Below are 19,749 nucleotides of genomic sequence, written 5' to 3'. Positions count from 1 at the left end.
TTGCCGTGTGAGTGTTTAGTCGGCCTTTGTCATTATTAAATAAACAACCGGAAGCTGGTCCGTCTTGTGTTCCGGTAGCTAGGCTAGGCTAGGCTAGGCTAGGCTAACTTAGCTAACAAGGTTGTTGTTGTCTTCGCTTTGCAGACAGAAAAGATCTGACTGAAGATCAAACTTGTGAGTCGCTTATGTTCTCCGAACTTCCTATTTTCGCAGTCCGTTGTCTTAGGTGTACAATCTGCAGTATTATTTTCAACATTCGAGCCGCAAACATTTAACATTTATTTGTCCTAAACCAAACCATGCTAACATGTAGCATCATCATCATTTATAAATTAATTTTTATAAATATGTTACCCTTTAAGGTGCTTTTGTCCTCTCGTAGTTGCTCTGAATTCTATATATTGTCATTTGTATTTATGTTGTAATCATGTTATGTATTCACACACTGCGTAGTCCTTCATTCATAGGGAATTTATTTAATTGAAATTCGGATTTAAATTTAATCCAATTTAATTAAATGTGCTTTTTTTGTTTAGTATATAAATTCAGTTGGAGACAGTGTTGAATTGGTAGCTGTGATGTTACGAGGGAAGGAATATAAAAACTGCACTACCCAGCATGCAGCACTAGTGTTGAGCATGCGCGGTAGCCTCGTTCTATGTCGCAGTGCGCACGCTGTGTTGTGTAAAGGTGGAGAAGTCTGCGTTAATTGCAATTAGACCTGGGGGGTCCAAAGTGCGGCCCGGGGGCCATTCTGGAAATGCTTTTGCAAAAATAAAACATTAAAAATATTGGAATGAGGTGAAATCTAACGAGTAAACATTACAATGTTGACACAAAGCTGCCATGCAGGCTGTTTTTTTTTCTTTTGTCTTTATTTTACCATGTAAAAAACTTCTTGACCATGAAATGATTAACGACTCAAACAAGTTGAAAAACTTATTGGGGTGTTAGCATTTAGTGGTCAATTGTAGGGAATATGTACTGTACTGTGCAATCTAATAATACAAGTTTCAATCAATCAATTATTTATTTGTAATTTTTTTGCCATTGCTAAAAAAAAGACAAAAAAATCCATGTTATAGTGAATTATTTTCAAAGCTCCAATTAGTTCAAATTATCACTTTAAAATGTTTTATGTGGTAAATATTGTACATTTTGTGTAGTTGCCATATAAAAACAAAGTTTTCTTTGACAAAATAGCAAAAAAACGAACAAAATAGTTTAAACGTAACATTGATAGATATATCTGAAGTTCATCTCGTAATTTAAGTGTCGAAAGTAATAAAAATAATAAAAATGTGTCACCTTATGAGTGGGGGGCCCTTTTGGATCCCAAGTATATTTAGTGGTATTTTAATCATATTTTCACTGTGGTTACTCAAAAATATTAAATAATTAAAATCAATGGTGTCCTGCATTATTGATCTTTTAGATCTCTAATGACTAAATACTGCATATTTCAGTTTTACTATAAAAAACAAAGTTGTTTTTGACAGAAAAGCCATACAACCTTTTTTTTTAATTTGATATTAAGATTTACTGTAAGCTTTAAATAAAAAATAATACGAATTTGACTTATTTTTAACATCTAATAACTGAGAGCCTTTATGGTCCCCGGAACCCCTAAAGGTAAAATACATTTATAAAAAAATCCATATATTTTGTTAAGGTTTGAAAGTAAAAAAATATCCAAACGGCCCCCACATGCTTTAATTTTTCCGTGTGTGGCCCTCAGTGGAAAAAGTTTGGACACCCCTGAATTAGACAACACATTCACAGCATCAAACTAGTAAGTAACCAACCTTTGATTGGGGCGCATGGAGCTAGTTTAAAAAGGGGGGCTTTTCAAAGCAATAACTACATTTGACAAAAGTAAGGCCTTTAATGGCATTCAAAATCATTAAATTCGATTTCCAGTGGTATTAAAAATAAATATTGCTATGAGCTAATCACCAGTTGGGTATTAAAGGCAGGCAGCAGTTAACGAGGTCTTTGCCGTGACCAACAAAGTATTTTCATCTGTCGCCATCACAACGGGCAGCTGTCACTAACACTACGGGAAAAACATGTCAGGTTAAACAGTCTTGACAGCCAATTCTAATCCACGAGAGAGTAAGTTAATGTCAACCATTGAAGATTGTCATGAACTATCTGCATGAAATCAGACTGAAGTGGCATTAAAGAAGCATCAAGTTAGATACCTTCAGAAATCAAGGTGTGTGTTTTGTTCCTCCAGATGAAGAGCATTCACCTGCGCTGTGCCTTCTGTGACCACGCCCCCAGCAGCCTCTGACCACGCCCCCAGCAGCCTGTGATGCACCTTTAGCCGCAGCCAGGTGCCACAAAGAGGCGTGATGGTGCGCCACAGCAAGCTGCAGAAGCAGGTCCTGGCTCTGTACCGACACTTCCTGCGGGCCGGACACGACAAGCCGGGCTTCCTGCCCCGCATACGAGATGAGTTCAGGGAGAACGCCGCCATCAAGAAGACGGACGTGATGCACATCGAGTATTTGTATCGACGGGGTCAGCGGCAGCTGGAGCAGCTGAAGGACGCCAACACCAAACAGCTGGGCACCTTCTCCAAGAAGTAGGAGAACAGCTGACCTGCCACCTTGGTCATGTGACCTGGGACTACCCACACATGCCTCCTTGTCACATCCTCACATTAAAACACATTTATGTGCTGGTCAAATATGGAAATATCACCTTTAATTGTCTTAGTAAACACGTCAATATCACATTTAACTGTATTTTCTACATAAATGTTGCATTGAATTGTATTAATACATAAATATCACATTTAATTGTCTCAGTAAATTGAAAAATACCGCATTTTACGGTATTGAATGTATAAATATCACATTTAATTGTCTTAGTAAATACATAAATATCACATGTTACTGTATTAAATACCAAAATATCACAATTAATTGTATTTAGTACATAAACATCACATTTAACTGGAGTACATAAATATTACAAATAAACTATTGAATGCATAAAAATCACATTTAATTGTCTTAGTAATTAGATAAATATCACATTTACTCCATTTAGTACATAAATATTACGTTTGTTTTAGTAAATACATAAATATCACATTATTTAGTACATAAATATTACATTAAACTATTAAATACATAAACATCACATTCCACTATTAAACACATACATATCAAATTTAATTGTCTTAGTAAATACATAAATATCACATGTTACTGTATTAAATACAAAAATATCACAATTAATTGTATTTAGTACATAAACATCACATTTAACTGGAGTACATAAATATTACAAATAAACTATTGAATGCATAAAAATCACATTTAATTGTCTTAGTAATTAGATAAATATCACATTATTTAGTACATAAATATTACATTAAACTATTAAATACATAAACATCACATTATTTAGTACATAAATATTACATTAAACTATTAAATACATAAACATCACATTATTTAGTACATAAATATTACGTTTGTTTTAGTAAATACATAAATATCACATTATTTAGTACATAAATATTACATTAAACTATTAAATACATAAATATCACATTATTTAGTACATAAATATTACATTAAACTATTAAATACATAAACATCACATTATTTAGTACATAAATATTAAATTAAACTATTAAATACATAAAAAACACGTTCCACTATTAAACACATACATATCAAATTTAATTTTCTTAGTAAATACATAAATATCACATTTAATTGTCTTAGTAAATACATAAATATCACATGTTACTGTATTAAATACAACAATATCACAATTAATTGTATTTAGTAAATAAACATCACATTTAACTGGAGTACATAAATATTACAAATAAACTATTAAATGCATAAATATCACATTTAATTGTCTTAGTAATTAGATAAATATCACATTTACTCCATTTAGTACATAAATATTACGTTTAATTGTTCTAGTAAATACATAAATATCACATTATTTAGTACATAAATATTACATTAAACTATTAAATACATAAACATCACATTCCACTGTATTAAACACATACATATCACATTTAATTGTCTTAGTAAATACATAAGTATCACATTTAATTGTCTTTGTAAATATATAAATATCGCATTTAACTGTATTTAGTACATAAATATTACATTAAGTTGTCTTAGTAAATAAATATCTTATTTAACTTTATTAAATACATTAATATCACAATAAACTGACTTAGTGAATACATAAATGTCTGTATTTACTACATAAATATTAAATTAAACTATTAAATAGATAAATATAATAAATTGTCTTAGTAAATACATAAATATCACGTTAAATTGTTAAATACATAAATATCACATTCATCAATGTATTGAGTTAATAAATACATAAATATATGTAACAGTGTTAAAAATATAATATTGCTTGTGTTAATAAATATGTAAATATGACATGTACACGTGTTAGTAAATTACTATACAGTCGTGTGTTCCTAGCCTAGCCTCGCATGAACAAAAATATAAAACAAGTGTCGTTGAAAGTTAATTAAAACTGAATATAAAACCTGTACAATCAAGATATAAAATGTCTCATAAAGACAAAGTGTCGCAGTAAAATATGATTTAGTGTAGAGGTGTAGTGCTGCTAGTGACCGCAGGGTGGCAGCAGCCTCGCTGTCAGTCACCACTGCTCATGCTCACTGCTCACCCACGAAGAAGAAAAGAGGGCGTGAACCAGGAACATTTCACCCCCGCAACTTCCGCACAATTATTCCAGCAAAAGTCACTTTTTAGACTCCAATTCCATCCTAACTTCTTTCTTTTGTCCTGCATTGTTGCTGCAACATGGCCCAACAAATGAGCAACATGGAATTATTTCAGCAGGTCAGTCGCTAACATATCTTGACGTTCTTCTTACTAGTTTATGTCGTTAGCTGCTCATTAACTCTCTTTTTCATCCAAACACTCTTTTGGCTTCAAGCAAGGAGATTAAAAATAGTTTTAACGCAAGAAAATAAAGACTTGTTCTATACTTGCCAACCTTTAGACCTCCGATTTCGGGAGGGGGCGTGGTCGGGGGTGGGGGGCGTGGTTAAGAGGGGAGGAGTTTTGATTGATTGATTGATACTTTTATTAGTAGATTGCACAGTACAGTACATATTATTAGTAGATTGCACAGTACAGTACATATTATTAGTAGAATGCACAGTACAGTACATATTATTAGTAGAATGCACAGTACAGTACATATTATTAGTAGATTGCACAGTACAGTACATATTATTAGTAGATTGCACAGTACAGTACATATTATTAGTAGATTGCACAGTACAGTACATATTATTAGTAGATTGCACAGTACAGTACATATTATTAGTAGAATGCACAGTACAGTACATATTATTAGTAGATTGCACAGTACAGTACATATTATTAGTAGATTGCACAGTACAGTACATATTATTAGTAGATTGCACAGTACAGTACATATTATTAGTAGATTGCACAGTACAGTACATATTATTAGTAGATTGCACAGTACAGTACATATTCCGTACAATTGACCACTAAATGGTAACACCCCAATACGTTTTTCAACTTGTTTAAGTCCACGTTAATCAATTCATGGTACAAATATATACTATCAACATAATGCAGTCATTACACAAGTTTATTTACATATTATTTACAATCCGGGGAGCACCCCCCGCGACCCCAAAGGGAATAAGCGGTAGGAAATGGATGGATGGGGTGGGATGAGGAGCTTTGGTTGATATCAGTACTTCAGTCATCAACAATTGCATCAACAGAGAAATGGACATTGAAACAGTGTAGGTCTTACAGTAGGATATGTACAGCCAGCAGAGAACATAGTGAGTTCACATAGCATAAGAACAAGTAAATACATTAGAAGTACATTTGATTATTTACATTAGGTTATTTATGATCCGGGGAGGAGGGTATTAGTAAAGGGTTAAAGTTGCCTGGAGGTGTTGTGGTGCATGTACAGTAGATGGCAGTATTGTCCTGTTGAAGAGTGTCACAACATTGCTGTTTACGGCAGACGAACTGCTTCACGGTAGACGGAAACGTGACTGCTGTTGTTGTGTGTTGTTGCCGCGCTGGGAGGACGTTAATGAAACTGCCTAACAATAAACCCACATAAGAAACCAAGAACTCGCCGTATATTAGTAAAGGGTTAAAGTTGCCTGGAGGTGTTATGGTGCATGTACAGTAGATGGCAGTATTGTCCTGTTGAAGAGTGTCACAACATTGCTGTTTACGGCAGACAAACTGCTTTACGGTAGACGAAAACGTGACTGCTGTTGTTGTGTGTTGTTGCCGCGCTGGGAGGACGTTAATGAAACTGCCTAACAATAAACCCACATAAGAAACCAAGAACTCGCCGTATATTAGTAAAGGGTTAAAGTTGCCTGGAGGTGTTGTGGTGCATGTACAGTAGATGGCAGTATTGTCCTGTTGAAGAGTGTCACAACATTGCTGTTTACGGCAGACAAACTGCTTTACGGTAGACGAAAACGTGACTGCTGTTGTTGTGTGTTGTTACCGCGCTGGGAGGACGTTAATGAAACTGCCTAACAATAAACCCACATAAGAAAACAATAACTCGCCGTATATTAGTAAAGGATTAAAGTTGCCTGGAGGTGTTGTGGTGCATGTACAGTAGATGGCAGTATTGTCCTGTTTAAGAGTGTCACAACATTGCTGTTTACGGCAGACAAACTGCTTTACGGTAGACGAAAACGTGACTGCTGTTGTTGTGTGTTGTTACCGCGCTGGGAGGACGTTAATGAAACTGCCTAACAATAAACCCACATAAGAAACCAAGAACTGGCCGTATATTAGTAAAGGGTTAAAGTTGCCTGGAGGTGTTGTGGTGCATGTACAGTAGATGGCAGTATTGTCCTGTTGAAGAGTGTCACAACATTGCTGTTTACGGCAGACGAACTGCTTCACGGTAGACGAAAACGTGACTGCTGTTGTTGTGTGTTGTTGCCGCGCTGGGAGGACGTTAATGAAACTGCCTAACAATAAACCCACATAAGAAACCAAGAACTCGCCCTCGGTCATTCTACAGTTCTAACGTCATTGGGCAGGCTCGCTCTTTATATTGAGGGAAAGTGGACGTGAAAACAGGCTGTCCTCACTCAGGTCCGCATGGAGCTGGAGGGGGCGTGGCCTCCAGCGCCGCCTGAATTTCGGGAGAAAATTTGTCCCGGGAGGTTTTCGGGAGAGGCGCTGAAATTCAGGAGTCTCCTGGGAGTGTTGACAAGTATGCTCGTCTCCTCCGCGTCTTGTTAGCAACGTTAGCTTGGGTGGATGCTAGCATAATAAATAGACAACACGTGACTGGAAGTAGAAAGATATATATTCACGACGTTGAATGTTTGTCCTCCAGGTGGCGCTGCTTAAGTGGTTGGGCTCTCAGAGCGAGGACGACCGCAGCCTCTTGGCGGCGCTGACGCGGGTGCGGGTGGCCAAAGACCTGCTGGGCCGCCTCACGGGCCGAGACCAGCTGGACGCCTACAAGGTGGGCACCTGCATGGCCCCGCCCCCGGCGTGGAACCTTCTAATGTGTGTGTGTGTGCAGAGGGAGTGCATCTTGAGCGTGGCGCAGTTCGTGCAAGCCAACCCGCGAGCGTCACAGGCCGACATCAACGCTCACGTGGAAAAGAGCGTCCTGCTGTTCGCCGCTCAGGTCAAAGCTGCAGAGGCGGCGCCGTTGTTCTGATTCTGTGTTGTTGTTGTTGTTGTTGTTGTTGTTGTTGTTGTTGTTGTTGTTGCGTCCACAGCCGCTAAAGTCATGTGATTACTTTACTAGGAGTGGAGGGAAATAAATATTTGCTGCTTTGAAACATGCAAATCAGCATCTGAGTCACGTTTTGTCTGCACACTTCCTTCACAATAAGAGCGCTAAGAAAGTAAAGGTTTCCCAAAAGTACTTCACACTATGATGCATGTACACCATGACTATGCTCTCCACTATTTAAAGAAGATGTACTACAACCGTACTTTTAATAAGGAAACCTTGTACAACTTTCTTGTTAAAATCTACTTCCACGTCTGTCCCTGACATCCACATTTCACACTCTGTGGAAACACTCCCCGCCCACACTGCTTGGTACCTACTCTGAACTTCTGTGACTTACATGACCATAGTAACTCATTACATGACCATAGTAACTAATTAGATGACCATAGTAACTCATTAGATGACCATAGTAACTCATTACATGACCATAGTAACTAATTAGATGACCATAGTAACTAATTAGATGACCATAGTAACTAATTACATGACCATAGTAACTCATTACATGACCATAGTAACTCATTAGATGACCATAGTAACTCATTACATGACCATAGTAACTCATTAGATGACCATAGTAACTCATTACATGAACATAGTAACTCATTAGATGACCATAGTAACTCATTACATGAACATAGTAACTCATTACATGACCATAGTAACTCATTACATGACCATAGTAACTCATTACATGACCATAGTAACTCATTACATGACCATAGAACTCATTACATGAACATAGTAACTCATTAGATGACCATAGTAACTCATTAGATGACCATAGTAACTCATTAGATGACCATAGTAACTCATTACATGACCATAGTAACTCATTAGATGACCATAGTAACTCATTACATGAACATAGTAACTCATTAGATGACCATAGTAACTCATTACATGAACATAGTAACTCATTACATGACCATAGTAACTCATTACATGACCATAGTAACTCATTACATGACCATAGTAACTCATTACATGACCATAGAACTCATTACATGAACATAGTAACTCATTAGATGACCATAGTAACTCATTAGATGACCATAGTAACTCATTAGATGACCATAGTAACTCATTAGATGACCATAGTAACTCATTACATGACCATAGTAACTCATTACATGACCATAGTAACTCATTAGATGACCATAGTAACTCATTAGATGACCATAGTAACTCATTACATGACCATAGTAACTCATTAGATGACCATAGTAACTCATTACATGACCATAGTAACTCATTACATGACCATAGTAACTCATTAGATGACCATAGTAACTCATTAGATGACCATAGTAACTCATTACATGACCATAGTAACTCATTAGATGACCATAGTAACTAATTAGATGACCATAGTAACTCATTAGATGACCATAGTAACTAATTAGATGACCATAGTAACTCATTAGATGACCATAGTAACTAATTAGATGACCATAGTAACTCATTAGATGACCATAGTAACTCATTAGATGACCATAGTAACTCATTACATGACCATAGTAACTCATTAGATGACCATAGTAACTCATTACATGACCATAGTAACTCATTACATGACCATAGTAACTCATTAGATGACCATAGTAACTCATTACATGACCATAGTAACTCATTAGATGACCATAGTAACTCCTTACATGACCATAGTAACTCATTACATGACCATAGTAACTCATTAGATGACCATAGTAACTCCTTACATGACCATAGTAACTCATTACATGACCATAGTAACTCATTAGATGACCATAGTAACTCCTTACATGACCATAGTAACTCATTAGATGACCATAGTAACTCATTAGATGACCATAGTAACTCCTTACATGACCATAGTAACTCATTAGATGAACATAGTAACTCATTAGATGAACATAATAACTACAATATCATGCAAAAGCTCAGATTCCAATCATTGAAAAACTTGGTATAGTTGAGTACTTAAGATGGTTCTAAAAGATGAGAACACATCATAATTGCAGCTACACTTTACATCTTAAACATCTAAAAAAATGATTTGGGGATGTCCAGCAGGTCAGATAGAAAAGGTCAACAGGCCGCATGTGTTCTCTGGGCCTTCACCTGCCCAAGTCTGATCTAGAACAACTTCACATCTGTCTGTTGATGTCAAATTTGTGTGTGTTTTTGTCTCTTAAAATCTACTTCCACGTCTGTCCCTGACATCCACATTTCACACTCTGTGGAAACACTCCCCGCCCACACTGCTTGGTACCTACTCTGAACCCCCCCCCATCCCACCCTCACCCCCCCCCATCACTCAGCCCCCAACTCAGTCATACTTTAATGCAGGGGTGTCCAAAGTGCGGCCCGGGGGTCATTTGGGGCCCGCAGGTCATTTTTTAACAGCCCCACGGCACATTTTGAAAATACGATTGAAAAATGTTTAAAACATAAAAAGTGGTATGAAAGAGCAAAGAGGTGTTGCAATGTTTACTTTAATAACACAAAGCTGACATGCAGGCTGTTTCTTTCTTTACAAAATAATAATGAATCAAAATCAATGTCATTCTGAATTATTGAACCATTCCAGGCTACAATTATGTCATATTAAACTTTCCACTTTGAGATATTTTTGTGGAAAATGTTGCATATTTTGTGTTTGCCATATAAAAAACTGAGCTGTTTTTTTTTTTTTTTTGAAGGTCCTAACATGAACAAAAAAAAAACATAAATAAACAACAATAACACTTAGAATTGACGGATGGATCTGAAGTTAATCTTGAGATTATTGTGCTAAAAGTAAACAGTAAAAAAATGTAAAATTTATTTTTTAACACTTTACTGAGTAGAACCCTTTTGGATCCCCAATTATTTTAGTGTCATTTGTTTTTAAGTGTTATTGCTCAAAAAATAATAATGAATTAAAACCAATGGAGTTTTTAGTTATTGGCTTTTTTAATGCTCCAATTATTATATAATCTCAAATATTCCTCTTAAAAGAAATATTGGGTGATAATATTGCATATTTTGTGGTTTTTTTTCCATGAAAAAACAGGGTTTTCTTTGACAAAAAAAGCATACAACTTAAATCTTTAAAATCATTATATTGACAGATGGACCTCATGTTGATCTGGAGATTTAACATTTGAATAATAATAAAAAATAATACTACTGAATAATGACACATTTTTAACATTTTATTTTTGCCAAAACTCTTTGGGGTCCCTGGGATCAAACCTGAGTGGAGGCTGAATGTTTACTTTTATACATATATTGTATTGCTTTTTAAAATACTAAAATGTCCAAATGTCCCCTGCTTGCTTTGATTTTTCAGTGTGGCCCTCAGTGGAAAAAGTTTGGACACCCCTGCATTAATCTTTTTTTTTTACTTCCAACGCTTAAATCAGTACATTTAATTCAAATCTATTTATTGATATTAAGTTGTTGTTTTTGTGTGTTTTATACTTATTTTTGTCAAAGAAAACCCTTATTTTGTCGTGAATAAACACAACATGTGCAACATTCAGAAGTCAAACATTAGATGAGCCTCAAACATGTCAATCATTGACAACAACATTGATTTTTAATCAGAATAAATCTTTCAACATTCACCTTTTGAAATAAAAAAGAAGAGCTGGAGATCATTAAAGTGTAAAAGTAAGTCAGACACTTTTCAAATGAATATTGTGTTGCATGATGTCATTTTCCAGATGTGTTGTTATGAATATGATTATTATTATTATTTGACTCACTCATTTATGTCCCTTGTACTTTGAACCCTCCTGAAAGTTGAGTTGAAATAATACACTAAAAACTCACCTTTTCAAATGAATGAACAATCCTGTTATTGATCCTCATTTCTATAGCGATCCTAAGTCCTCCTGATTATTATTTGGCCCGTCACCTCCCAGCCGTCATTGCTATGATATGTTGTGATGTGTTGTTGTGTTTTACTGCCATTGTTGGCGCGCTCACACGGATGTTTCCAGAAGCCTGTGTGGAGGTGATGGTGTCATGTGACACGTCTGCTCTGACGCTAAAAATAAGACACGCACACGCTGACAGTGAGTCAACAAGTCTGTGACACACAAGACAGGCCAGAAGGTAAGAACTTCTTTGTCTGTCCCGTCCTACAAAGATCATGTATTCTTAACAAACTGTGTGTCCCGTCCTACAAAGATCATGTATTCTTAACAAACTGTGTGTCCCGTCCTACAAAGATCATCTATTCTTAACAAACTGTCTGTCCCGTCCTACAAAGATCATCTATTCTTAACAAACTGTCTGTCCTGTCCTACAAAGATCATCTATTCTTAACAAACTGTCTGTCCTGTCCTACAAAGATCATCTATTCTTAACAAACTGTGTGTCCCGTCCTACAAAGATCATCTATTCTTACAAAACTGTGTGTCCATCACTCTCAGAGACTGTCTGCCATTGAAGGGAGAACAAACTGGTCTTTAAAGACTGGATCGTTATTATAGTTCCAGTAAGTCTACATCTACACAAATATTATTATAGTTCCATGTATATCATAGTCAGTGTGTGTACATCTACACAAATATTATTATAGTTCCATGTATATCATAGTCAGTGTGTGTACATCTACACAAATATTACCATTGCTGGGAATGATTGTGAGATCTTTTGTCTTGTATTACTTTGTAAACATTCCATATTGTCGGGAGAAAATCATAAAAAAAAAAAAAAGAGCAATAGAAGTAAAGTAATGAGAACAAAAAGTGACATTTGGATACTAATAAACATACGTTTTGCTACTTATCTAGCATGCTAACATGTAGCATGTGTCACGTAGCAAGTTGTATAAAAGTAAGGTGTTTGGCAGTGGAATTACGGAAAAAAGTGTGAAATTAGCTGGAAAAGTTAGCATGTAACAGTTAGCATGCTAACAAGTATCGTGTCACGTAGCAACAAGTATCGTGTCACATAGCAAGTTATATAAAAGAAAGGTGTTTGGCAGTGGAATTACGGAAAATAGTGTGAAATTAGCTGGAAAAGTTAGCATGTAACAGTTAGCATGCTAACAAGTATCGTGTCACGTAGCAAGTTATATAAAAGTAAGGTGTTTGGCAGTGGAATTACGGAAAAAAAGTGTGAAATTAGCTGGAAAAGTTAGCATGTAACGGTTAGCATGCTAACAAGTATCGTGTCACATAGCAAGTTATATAAAAGTAAGGTGTTTGGCAGTGGAATTACGGAAAATAGTGTGAAATTAGCTGGAAAAGTTAGCATGTAACAGTTAGCATGCTAACAAGTATCGTGTCACGTAGCAAGTTATATAAAAGTAAGGTGTTTGGCAGTGGAATTACAGAAAAAAAGTGTGAAATTAGCTGGAAAAGTTAGCATGTAACGGTTAGCATGCTAACAAGTATCGTGTCACATAGCAAGTTATATAAAAGTAAGGTGTTTGGCAGTGGAATTACGGAAAATAGTGTGAAATTAGCTGGAAAAGTTAGCATGTAACAGTTAGCATGCTAACAAGTATCGTGTCACGTAGCAAGTTATATAAAAGTAAGGTGTTTGGCAGTGGAATTACGGAAAAAAAGTGTGAAATTAGCTGGAAAAGTTAGCACTTTAATGATAGCATGCTAACAAGTATCGTGTCACATAGCAAGTTATATAAAAGTAAGGTGTTTGGCAGTGGAATTACGGAAAATAGTGTGAAATTAGCTGGAAAAGTTAGCATGTAACAGTTAGCATGCTAACAAGTATCGTGTCACGTAGCAAGTTATATAAAAGTAAGGTGTTTGGCAGTGGAATTACGGAAAAAAAGTGTGAAATTAGCTGGAAAAGTTAGCATGTAACAGTTAGCATGCTAACATGTGTCACGTAGCAAGTTATATAAAAGTAAGGTGTTTGGCAGTGGAATTACAGAAAAAAAGTGTGAAATTAGCTGGAAAAGTTAGCATGTAACAGTTAGCATGCTAACAAGTATCGTGTCACGTAGCAAGTTATATAAAAGTAAGGTGTTTGGCAGTGGAATTACGGAAAAAAGTGTGAAATTAGCTGGAAAATTTAGCATGTAACAGTTAGCATGCTAACAAGTATCGTGTCACATAGCAAGTTATATAAAAGTAAGGTGTTTGGCAGTGGAATTATGGAAAAAATTGTGAAATAACAGAAAAAGTTAGCACTTTAATGATAGCATGCTAACATGCTCTCGACACAAAGCCTCCATGTTGTCCAAGGTGTTACGTGGGCTCCATCTAGTGGTACACCAAACAAGTACAGTGTTTTATGTTTCTGTATTCCAACACAGTGTGACTGTTCAAACTGTGATTTGGAACAGTGGCCAGAAATATGAAATATACGTTTCAAATAAAACCTCTGCCTTGTTTTAATGATTACTTAAGTCTACTTATTTTAACATTGGTCATAATTGTGGTAGTACTTGTGTTTCTGTGGTAGTACTTGTGTTTTCTGTGGTAGTACTTGTGTTTCTGTGGTAGTACTTGTGTTTCTGTGGTAGTACTTGTGATTCTGTGGTAGTACTTGTGTTTTCTGTGGTAGTACTTGTGTTTTCTGTGGTAGTACTTGTTTTCTGTGGTAGTACTTGTGATTCTGTGGTAGTACTTGTGTTTTCTGTGGTAGTACTTGTGTTTCTGTGGTAGTATTTGTGTTTCTGTCGTAGTACTTGTGTTTTCTGTGGTAATACTTGTGTTTCTGTGGTAGTATTTGTGTTTCTGTGGTAGTACTTGTGTTTTCTGTGGTAGTACTTGTGTTTCTGTGGTAGTACTTGTGTTTCTGTAGTAGTGCTTGTGTTTTCTGTGGTAGTACTTGTGTTTTCTGTGGTAGTACTTGTGTTTCTGTGGTAGTACTTGTGTTTTCTGTGGTAGTACTTGTGTTTTCTGTGGTAGTACTTGTGATTCTGTGGTAGTACTTGTGTTTTCTGTGGTAGTACTTGTGTTTTCTGTGGTAGTATTTGTGTTTCTGTCGTAGTACTTGTGTTTTCTGTGGTAATACTTGTGTTTCTGAGGTAGTATTTGTGTTTCTGTGGTAGTACTTGTGTTTTCTGTGGTAGTACTTGTGTTTCTGTGGTAGTACTTGTGTTTCTGTAGTAGTGCTTGTGTTTTCTGTGGTAGTACTTGTGTTTTCTGTGGTAGTACTTGTGTTTCTGTGGTAGTACTTGTGTTTTCTGTGGTAGTACTTGTGTTTTCTGTGGTAGTACTTGTGATTCTGTGGTAGTACTTGTGTTTTCTGTGGTAGTACTTGTGTTTTCTGTGGTAGTATTTGTGTTTCTGTCGTAGTACTTGTGTTTTCTGTGGTAATACTTGTGTTTCTGAGGTAGTATTTGTGTTTCTGTGGTAGTACTTGTGTTTTCTGGGGTAGTACTTGTGTTTCTGTGGTAGTACTTGTGTTTCTGTAGTAGTACTTGTGTTTTCTGTGGTAGTAATTGTGTTTTCTGTGGTAGTACTTGTGTTTCTGTGGTAGTACTTGTTTTCTGTGGTAGTACTTGTGTTTTCTGTGGTAGTACTTGTGTTTTCTGTGGTAGTATTTGTGTTTCTGTGGTAGTACTTGTGTTTTCTGTGGTAGTACTTGTGTTTCTGTGGTAGTACTTGTGTTTCTGTAGTAGTGCTTGTGTTTTCTGTGGTAGTACTTGTGTTTTCTGTGGTAGTACTTGTGTTTCTGTGGTAGTACTTGTGTTTTCTGTGGTAGTACTTGTGTTTTCTGTGGTAGTACTTGTGATTCTGTGGTAGTACTTGTGTTTTCTGTGGTAGTACTTGTGTTTTCTGTGGTAGTATTTGTGTTTCTGTCGTAGTACTTGTGTTTTCTGTGGTAATACTTGTGTTTCTGAGGTAGTATTTGTGTTTCTGTGGTAGTACTTGTGTTTTCTGGGGTAGTACTTGTGTTTCTGTGGTAGTACTTGTGTTTCTGTAGTAGTACTTGTGTTTTCTGTGGTAGTAATTGTGTTTTCTGTGGTAGTACTTGTGTTTCTGTGGTAGTACTTGTTTTCTGTGGTAGTACTTGTGTTTTCTGTGGTAGTACTTGTGTTTTCTGTGGTAGTATTTGTGTTTCTGTCGTAGTACTTGTGTTTTCTGTGGTAATACTTGTGTTTCTGTGGTAGTATTTGTGTTTCTGTGGTAGTACTTGTGTTTTCTGTGGTAGTACTTGTGTTTCTGTGGTAGTACTTGTGTTTCTGTAGTAGTGCTTGTGTTTTCTGTGGTAGTGCTTGTGTTTTCTGTGGTAGTGCTTGTGTTTCTGTGGTAGTACTTGTGTTTCTGTGGTAGTACTTGTGTTTTATGTGGTAGTACTTGTGTTTTCTGTGGTAGTACTTGTGTTTCTGTGGTAGTACTTGTGTTTTCTGTGGTAGTATTTGTGTTTCTGTGGTAGTACTTGTGTTTTCTGTGGTAATACTTGTGTTTCTGTGGTAGTATTTGTGTTTCTGTGGTAGTACTTGTGTTTTCTGTGGTAGTACTTGTGTTTCTGTGGTAGTACTTGTGTTTCTGTGGTAGTACTTGTGTTTCTGTAGTAGTACTTGTGTTTTCTGTGGTAGTACTTGTGTTTTCTGTGGTACTACTTGTGTTTCTGTGGTAGTACTTGTTTCTTTGCTAGTACTTATGTTTTCTGTGGTAGTACTTGTGTTTTCTGTGGTAGTACTTGTGTTTTCTGTGGTAGTACTTGTGTTTCTGTGGTAGTACTTGTGTTTCTGTAGTAGTACTTGTGTTTTCTGTGGTAGTACTTGTGTTTTCTGTGGTACTACTTGTGTTTCTGTGGTAGTACTTGTGTTTCTTTGCTAGTACTTATGTTTTCTGTGGTAGTACTTGTGTTTTCTGTGGTAGTACTTGTGTTTTCTGGGGTAGTACTTGTGTTTCTGTGGTAGTACTTGTGTTTCTGTGGTAGTACTTGTGATTCTGTGGTAGTACTTGTGTTTTCTGTGGTAGTACTTGTGTTTTCTGTGGTAGTACTTGTGATTCTGTGGTAGTACTTGTGATTCTGTGGTAGTACTTGTGTTTTCTGTGGTAGTACTTGTGTTTTCTGTGGTAGTACTTGTGTTTTCTGTGGTAGTACTTGTGTTTTCTGTGGTAATACTTGTTTTCTGTGGTAATACTTGTTTTCTGTGGTAGTACTTGTGTTTCTGTGGTAGTACTTGTGTTTCTGTGGTAGTACTTGTGATTCTGTGGTAGTACTTGTGATTCTGTGGTAGTACTTGTGTTTCTGTGGTAGTACTTGTGTTTTCTGTGGTAGTACTTGTGTTTTCTGTGGTAGTACTTGTGTTTTCTGTGGTAGTACTTGTGTTTTCTGTGGTAGTACTTGTGTTTCTGTGGTAGTACTTGTGTTTTCTGTGGTAGTACTTGTGTTTTCTGTGGTAGTACTTGTGTTTTCTGTGGTAGTACTTGTGTTTCTGTGGTAGTACTTGTGTTTTCTGTGGTAGTACTTGTGTTTTCTGTGGTAGTACTTGTGTTTTCTGTGGTAGTACTTGTGTTTTCTGTGGTAGTACTTGTGTTTTCTGTGGTAGTACTTGTGTTTCTGTGGTAGTACTTGTGTTTCTGTGGTAGTACTTGTTTTCTGTGGTAGTACTTGTGTTTCTGTGGTAGTACTTGTGTTTCTGTGGTAGTACTTGTGTTTTATGTGGTAGTACTTGTGTTTTCTGTGGTAGTACTTGTGTTTCTGTGGTAGTACTTGTGTTTTCTGTGGTAGTATTTGTGTTTCTGTGGTAGTACTTGTGTTTTCTGTGGTAATACTTGTGTTTCTGTGGTAGTATTTGTGTTTCTGTGGTAGTACTTGTGTTTTCTGTGGTAGTACTTGTGTTTCTGTGGTAGTACTTGTGTTTCTGTAGTAGTACTTGTGTTTTCTGTGGTAGTACTTGTGTTTTCTGTGGTAGTACTTGTGTTTTCTGTGGTAGTATTTGTGTTTCTGTGGTAGTACTTGTGTTTTCTGTGGTAATACTTGTTTTCTGTGGTAATACTTGTTTTCTGTGGTAGTACTTGTGTTTCTGTGGTAGTACTTGTGTTTCTGTGGTAGTACTTGTGATTCTGTGGTAGTACTTGTTTTCTGTGGTACTACTTGTGATTCTGTGGTAGTACTTGTGTTTCTGTGGTAGTACTTGTGTTTTTGTGGTAGTACTTGTGTTTTCTGTGGTAGTATTTGTGTTTCTGTGGTAGTACTTGTGTTTTCTGTGGTAGTACTTGTGTTTTCTGTGGTAGTACTTGTGTTTTCTGTGGTACTACTTGTGTTTCTGGGGTAGTACTTGTGTTTCTGGGGTAGTACTTGTGTTTCTGGGGTAGTACTTGTGTTTTTTTGCTAGTACTTATGTTTTCTGTGGTAGTACTTGTGTTTCTGTAGTAGTACTTGTGTTTTCTGTCGTAGTGGTTGTGTTTTCTGGGGTAGTACTTGTGTTTTCTGGGGTAGTACTTGTGTTTTCTGGGGTAGTACTTGTGTTTTCTGGGGTAGTACTTGTGTTTTCTGGGGTAGTACTTGGTTTAAACAGTTTGAGAATAATGTGCTAAGAATGTGTTTTTAGCAGTTTTTCCAATATATATCAAAAATGGGCCTTACATGTTTTGACTCTTCAATATTGGTCCTTGGTGGGAGAAGTGTAGACACCTGCTTTGTTAGAATCAACCTGAGGAGGAAGTCCAAAAAAGTAAAAAATAAAATAAAAAAACGTTTTATTTGTTGTCAAAGTTCATCCTAGTGTGGCAAACAACAACAAATAAAGTTGTGATTGGAGACTGACTTTGGAGTGACAAGTGAGTGTCTAATCACAGTCTGGTTGAGATTAGGCTACCTCCATAGATTAGATTAGATTAGATTAGATTAGATTAGATTAGATCAAATAGTACTTTATTTATTCCGTCAGAAGAGTTCCTTCAGGAAAATTAAAGTTTTCAGCACAATCCCATTCAAGATGAGACAAACATTACAGGGAGACAGAACAGGATCGCTGACTAGTCTGCCGGCTTCCAGCACCTCTTACAAAAAAGGTGAGATACGGGACAACAAGTGGGGGGAATGGAAGAAAAAAATAGAAGATTAAAATAAAAAATAAAAAATCGGTCTAAGCCTGGGCCCTGGAGAGGGGGTCCAGACTGAGGCCAAAGGAAAAAAACAGCTCATAGCCATAGCACACATCCCTCTTACATGTGTAAGAGGGAAACATCAAAGAGAACAAAGGACATTAAAGACATTAAAGTAGCAGATACAAGCAGAGACTTCTACATACATACATGAATAAAAAGTAAAAGAAACACAACCACTGTGGTGACCTCTGTGGTGTTCCACGCTGTGGTCTGCTGGGGTGGAGGGAGCATGGCCAGAGACAGGAGCAGACCCAACAAAGCAACCAAGAGAGCCCACTCCACTCTCGGCCGCCCACCAACTCTCAGCCAGCGTCCACATAGGCTACTGTCATCAACTTGTCATCTGATTGGCTATCACAACTGTCTATCAACTGTATGTGTTCTCTAATTCATTGGCTAACAGTCCCAGTTAGAATCCAACCACAGGAGGCATAATGTCAGCTTGAAGGTGAGGCCGGCTAGAAGCTCTTACTGACAACATCTATGGCAATGGTCTATCAACTGTATGTGGCCCCTCACTTACATTGTAGAGTCTCAAGGCAGATTTGGTACTGCATGGCAACATAAGCTAGCTGAATTGTGATTGGATAGAAACTGGGTGGGAGGAGCATAATGTGACATGAAGACAATATGAATACTTTGACAGGAAAGTTCATGACTTGCATCTTCAATTATGATGAAGATTTATGATTGCTGGCACACTCATATAAAAAATAATAAATATATACATGTATATATCTATATATATATATGTATATATTTATAATAATGTATGTAATCATGTGAAAAATGCTAAAAGTGTGCTAAATTCCTTAGAAGTCATGCTGTAGTCCACACACACGCACAAATACACACACACATGTACACCCACAAACACACATACATGCACATACACACACAC

At 36.5% G+C, this 19,749-nt stretch overlaps 2 protein-coding genes across 4 annotated transcripts in view; both read left to right on the top strand.

The window, feature by feature from the left end:
* The first annotated feature begins 8 nt into the window (after window positions 1-8).
* On the top strand, window positions 9-2,695 carry sdhaf1 (succinate dehydrogenase complex assembly factor 1). Its single transcript, XM_061893603.1, has 2 exons — window positions 9-174; window positions 2,240-2,695. The coding sequence occupies exon 2, from the start codon at window positions 2,358-2,360 to the stop codon at window positions 2,592-2,594; it is 237 nt and encodes a 78-aa protein (XP_061749587.1). The 5' UTR covers window positions 9-174; window positions 2,240-2,357; the 3' UTR covers window positions 2,595-2,695.
* A 9,138-nt stretch (window positions 2,696-11,833) lies between these two features.
* Window positions 11,834-19,749, top strand: part of lrrc2 (leucine rich repeat containing 2) — a 23,315-nt gene continuing 15,399 nt past the window's right edge. For 2 of the 3 annotated variants that reach the window (XM_061893556.1, XM_061893565.1), the window contains exons 1-2: window positions 11,834-11,910; window positions 12,231-12,295. The gene's annotated coding sequence lies outside the window, so the exon portion shown is untranslated. The remainder of the gene's footprint in view (window positions 11,911-12,230; window positions 12,296-19,749) is intronic. The other variant, XM_061893559.1, reaches the window with a different exon arrangement.

Source organism: Nerophis ophidion, linkage group LG01 (genome assembly GCF_033978795.1).
Source record: "Nerophis ophidion isolate RoL-2023_Sa linkage group LG01, RoL_Noph_v1.0, whole genome shotgun sequence".
Classification (NCBI taxonomy): Eukaryota; Metazoa; Chordata; class Actinopteri; order Syngnathiformes; family Syngnathidae; genus Nerophis; species Nerophis ophidion.
Note: the sequence above shows the minus strand (reverse complement) of the source record. Positions and strands in the feature narration are given on the sequence as shown.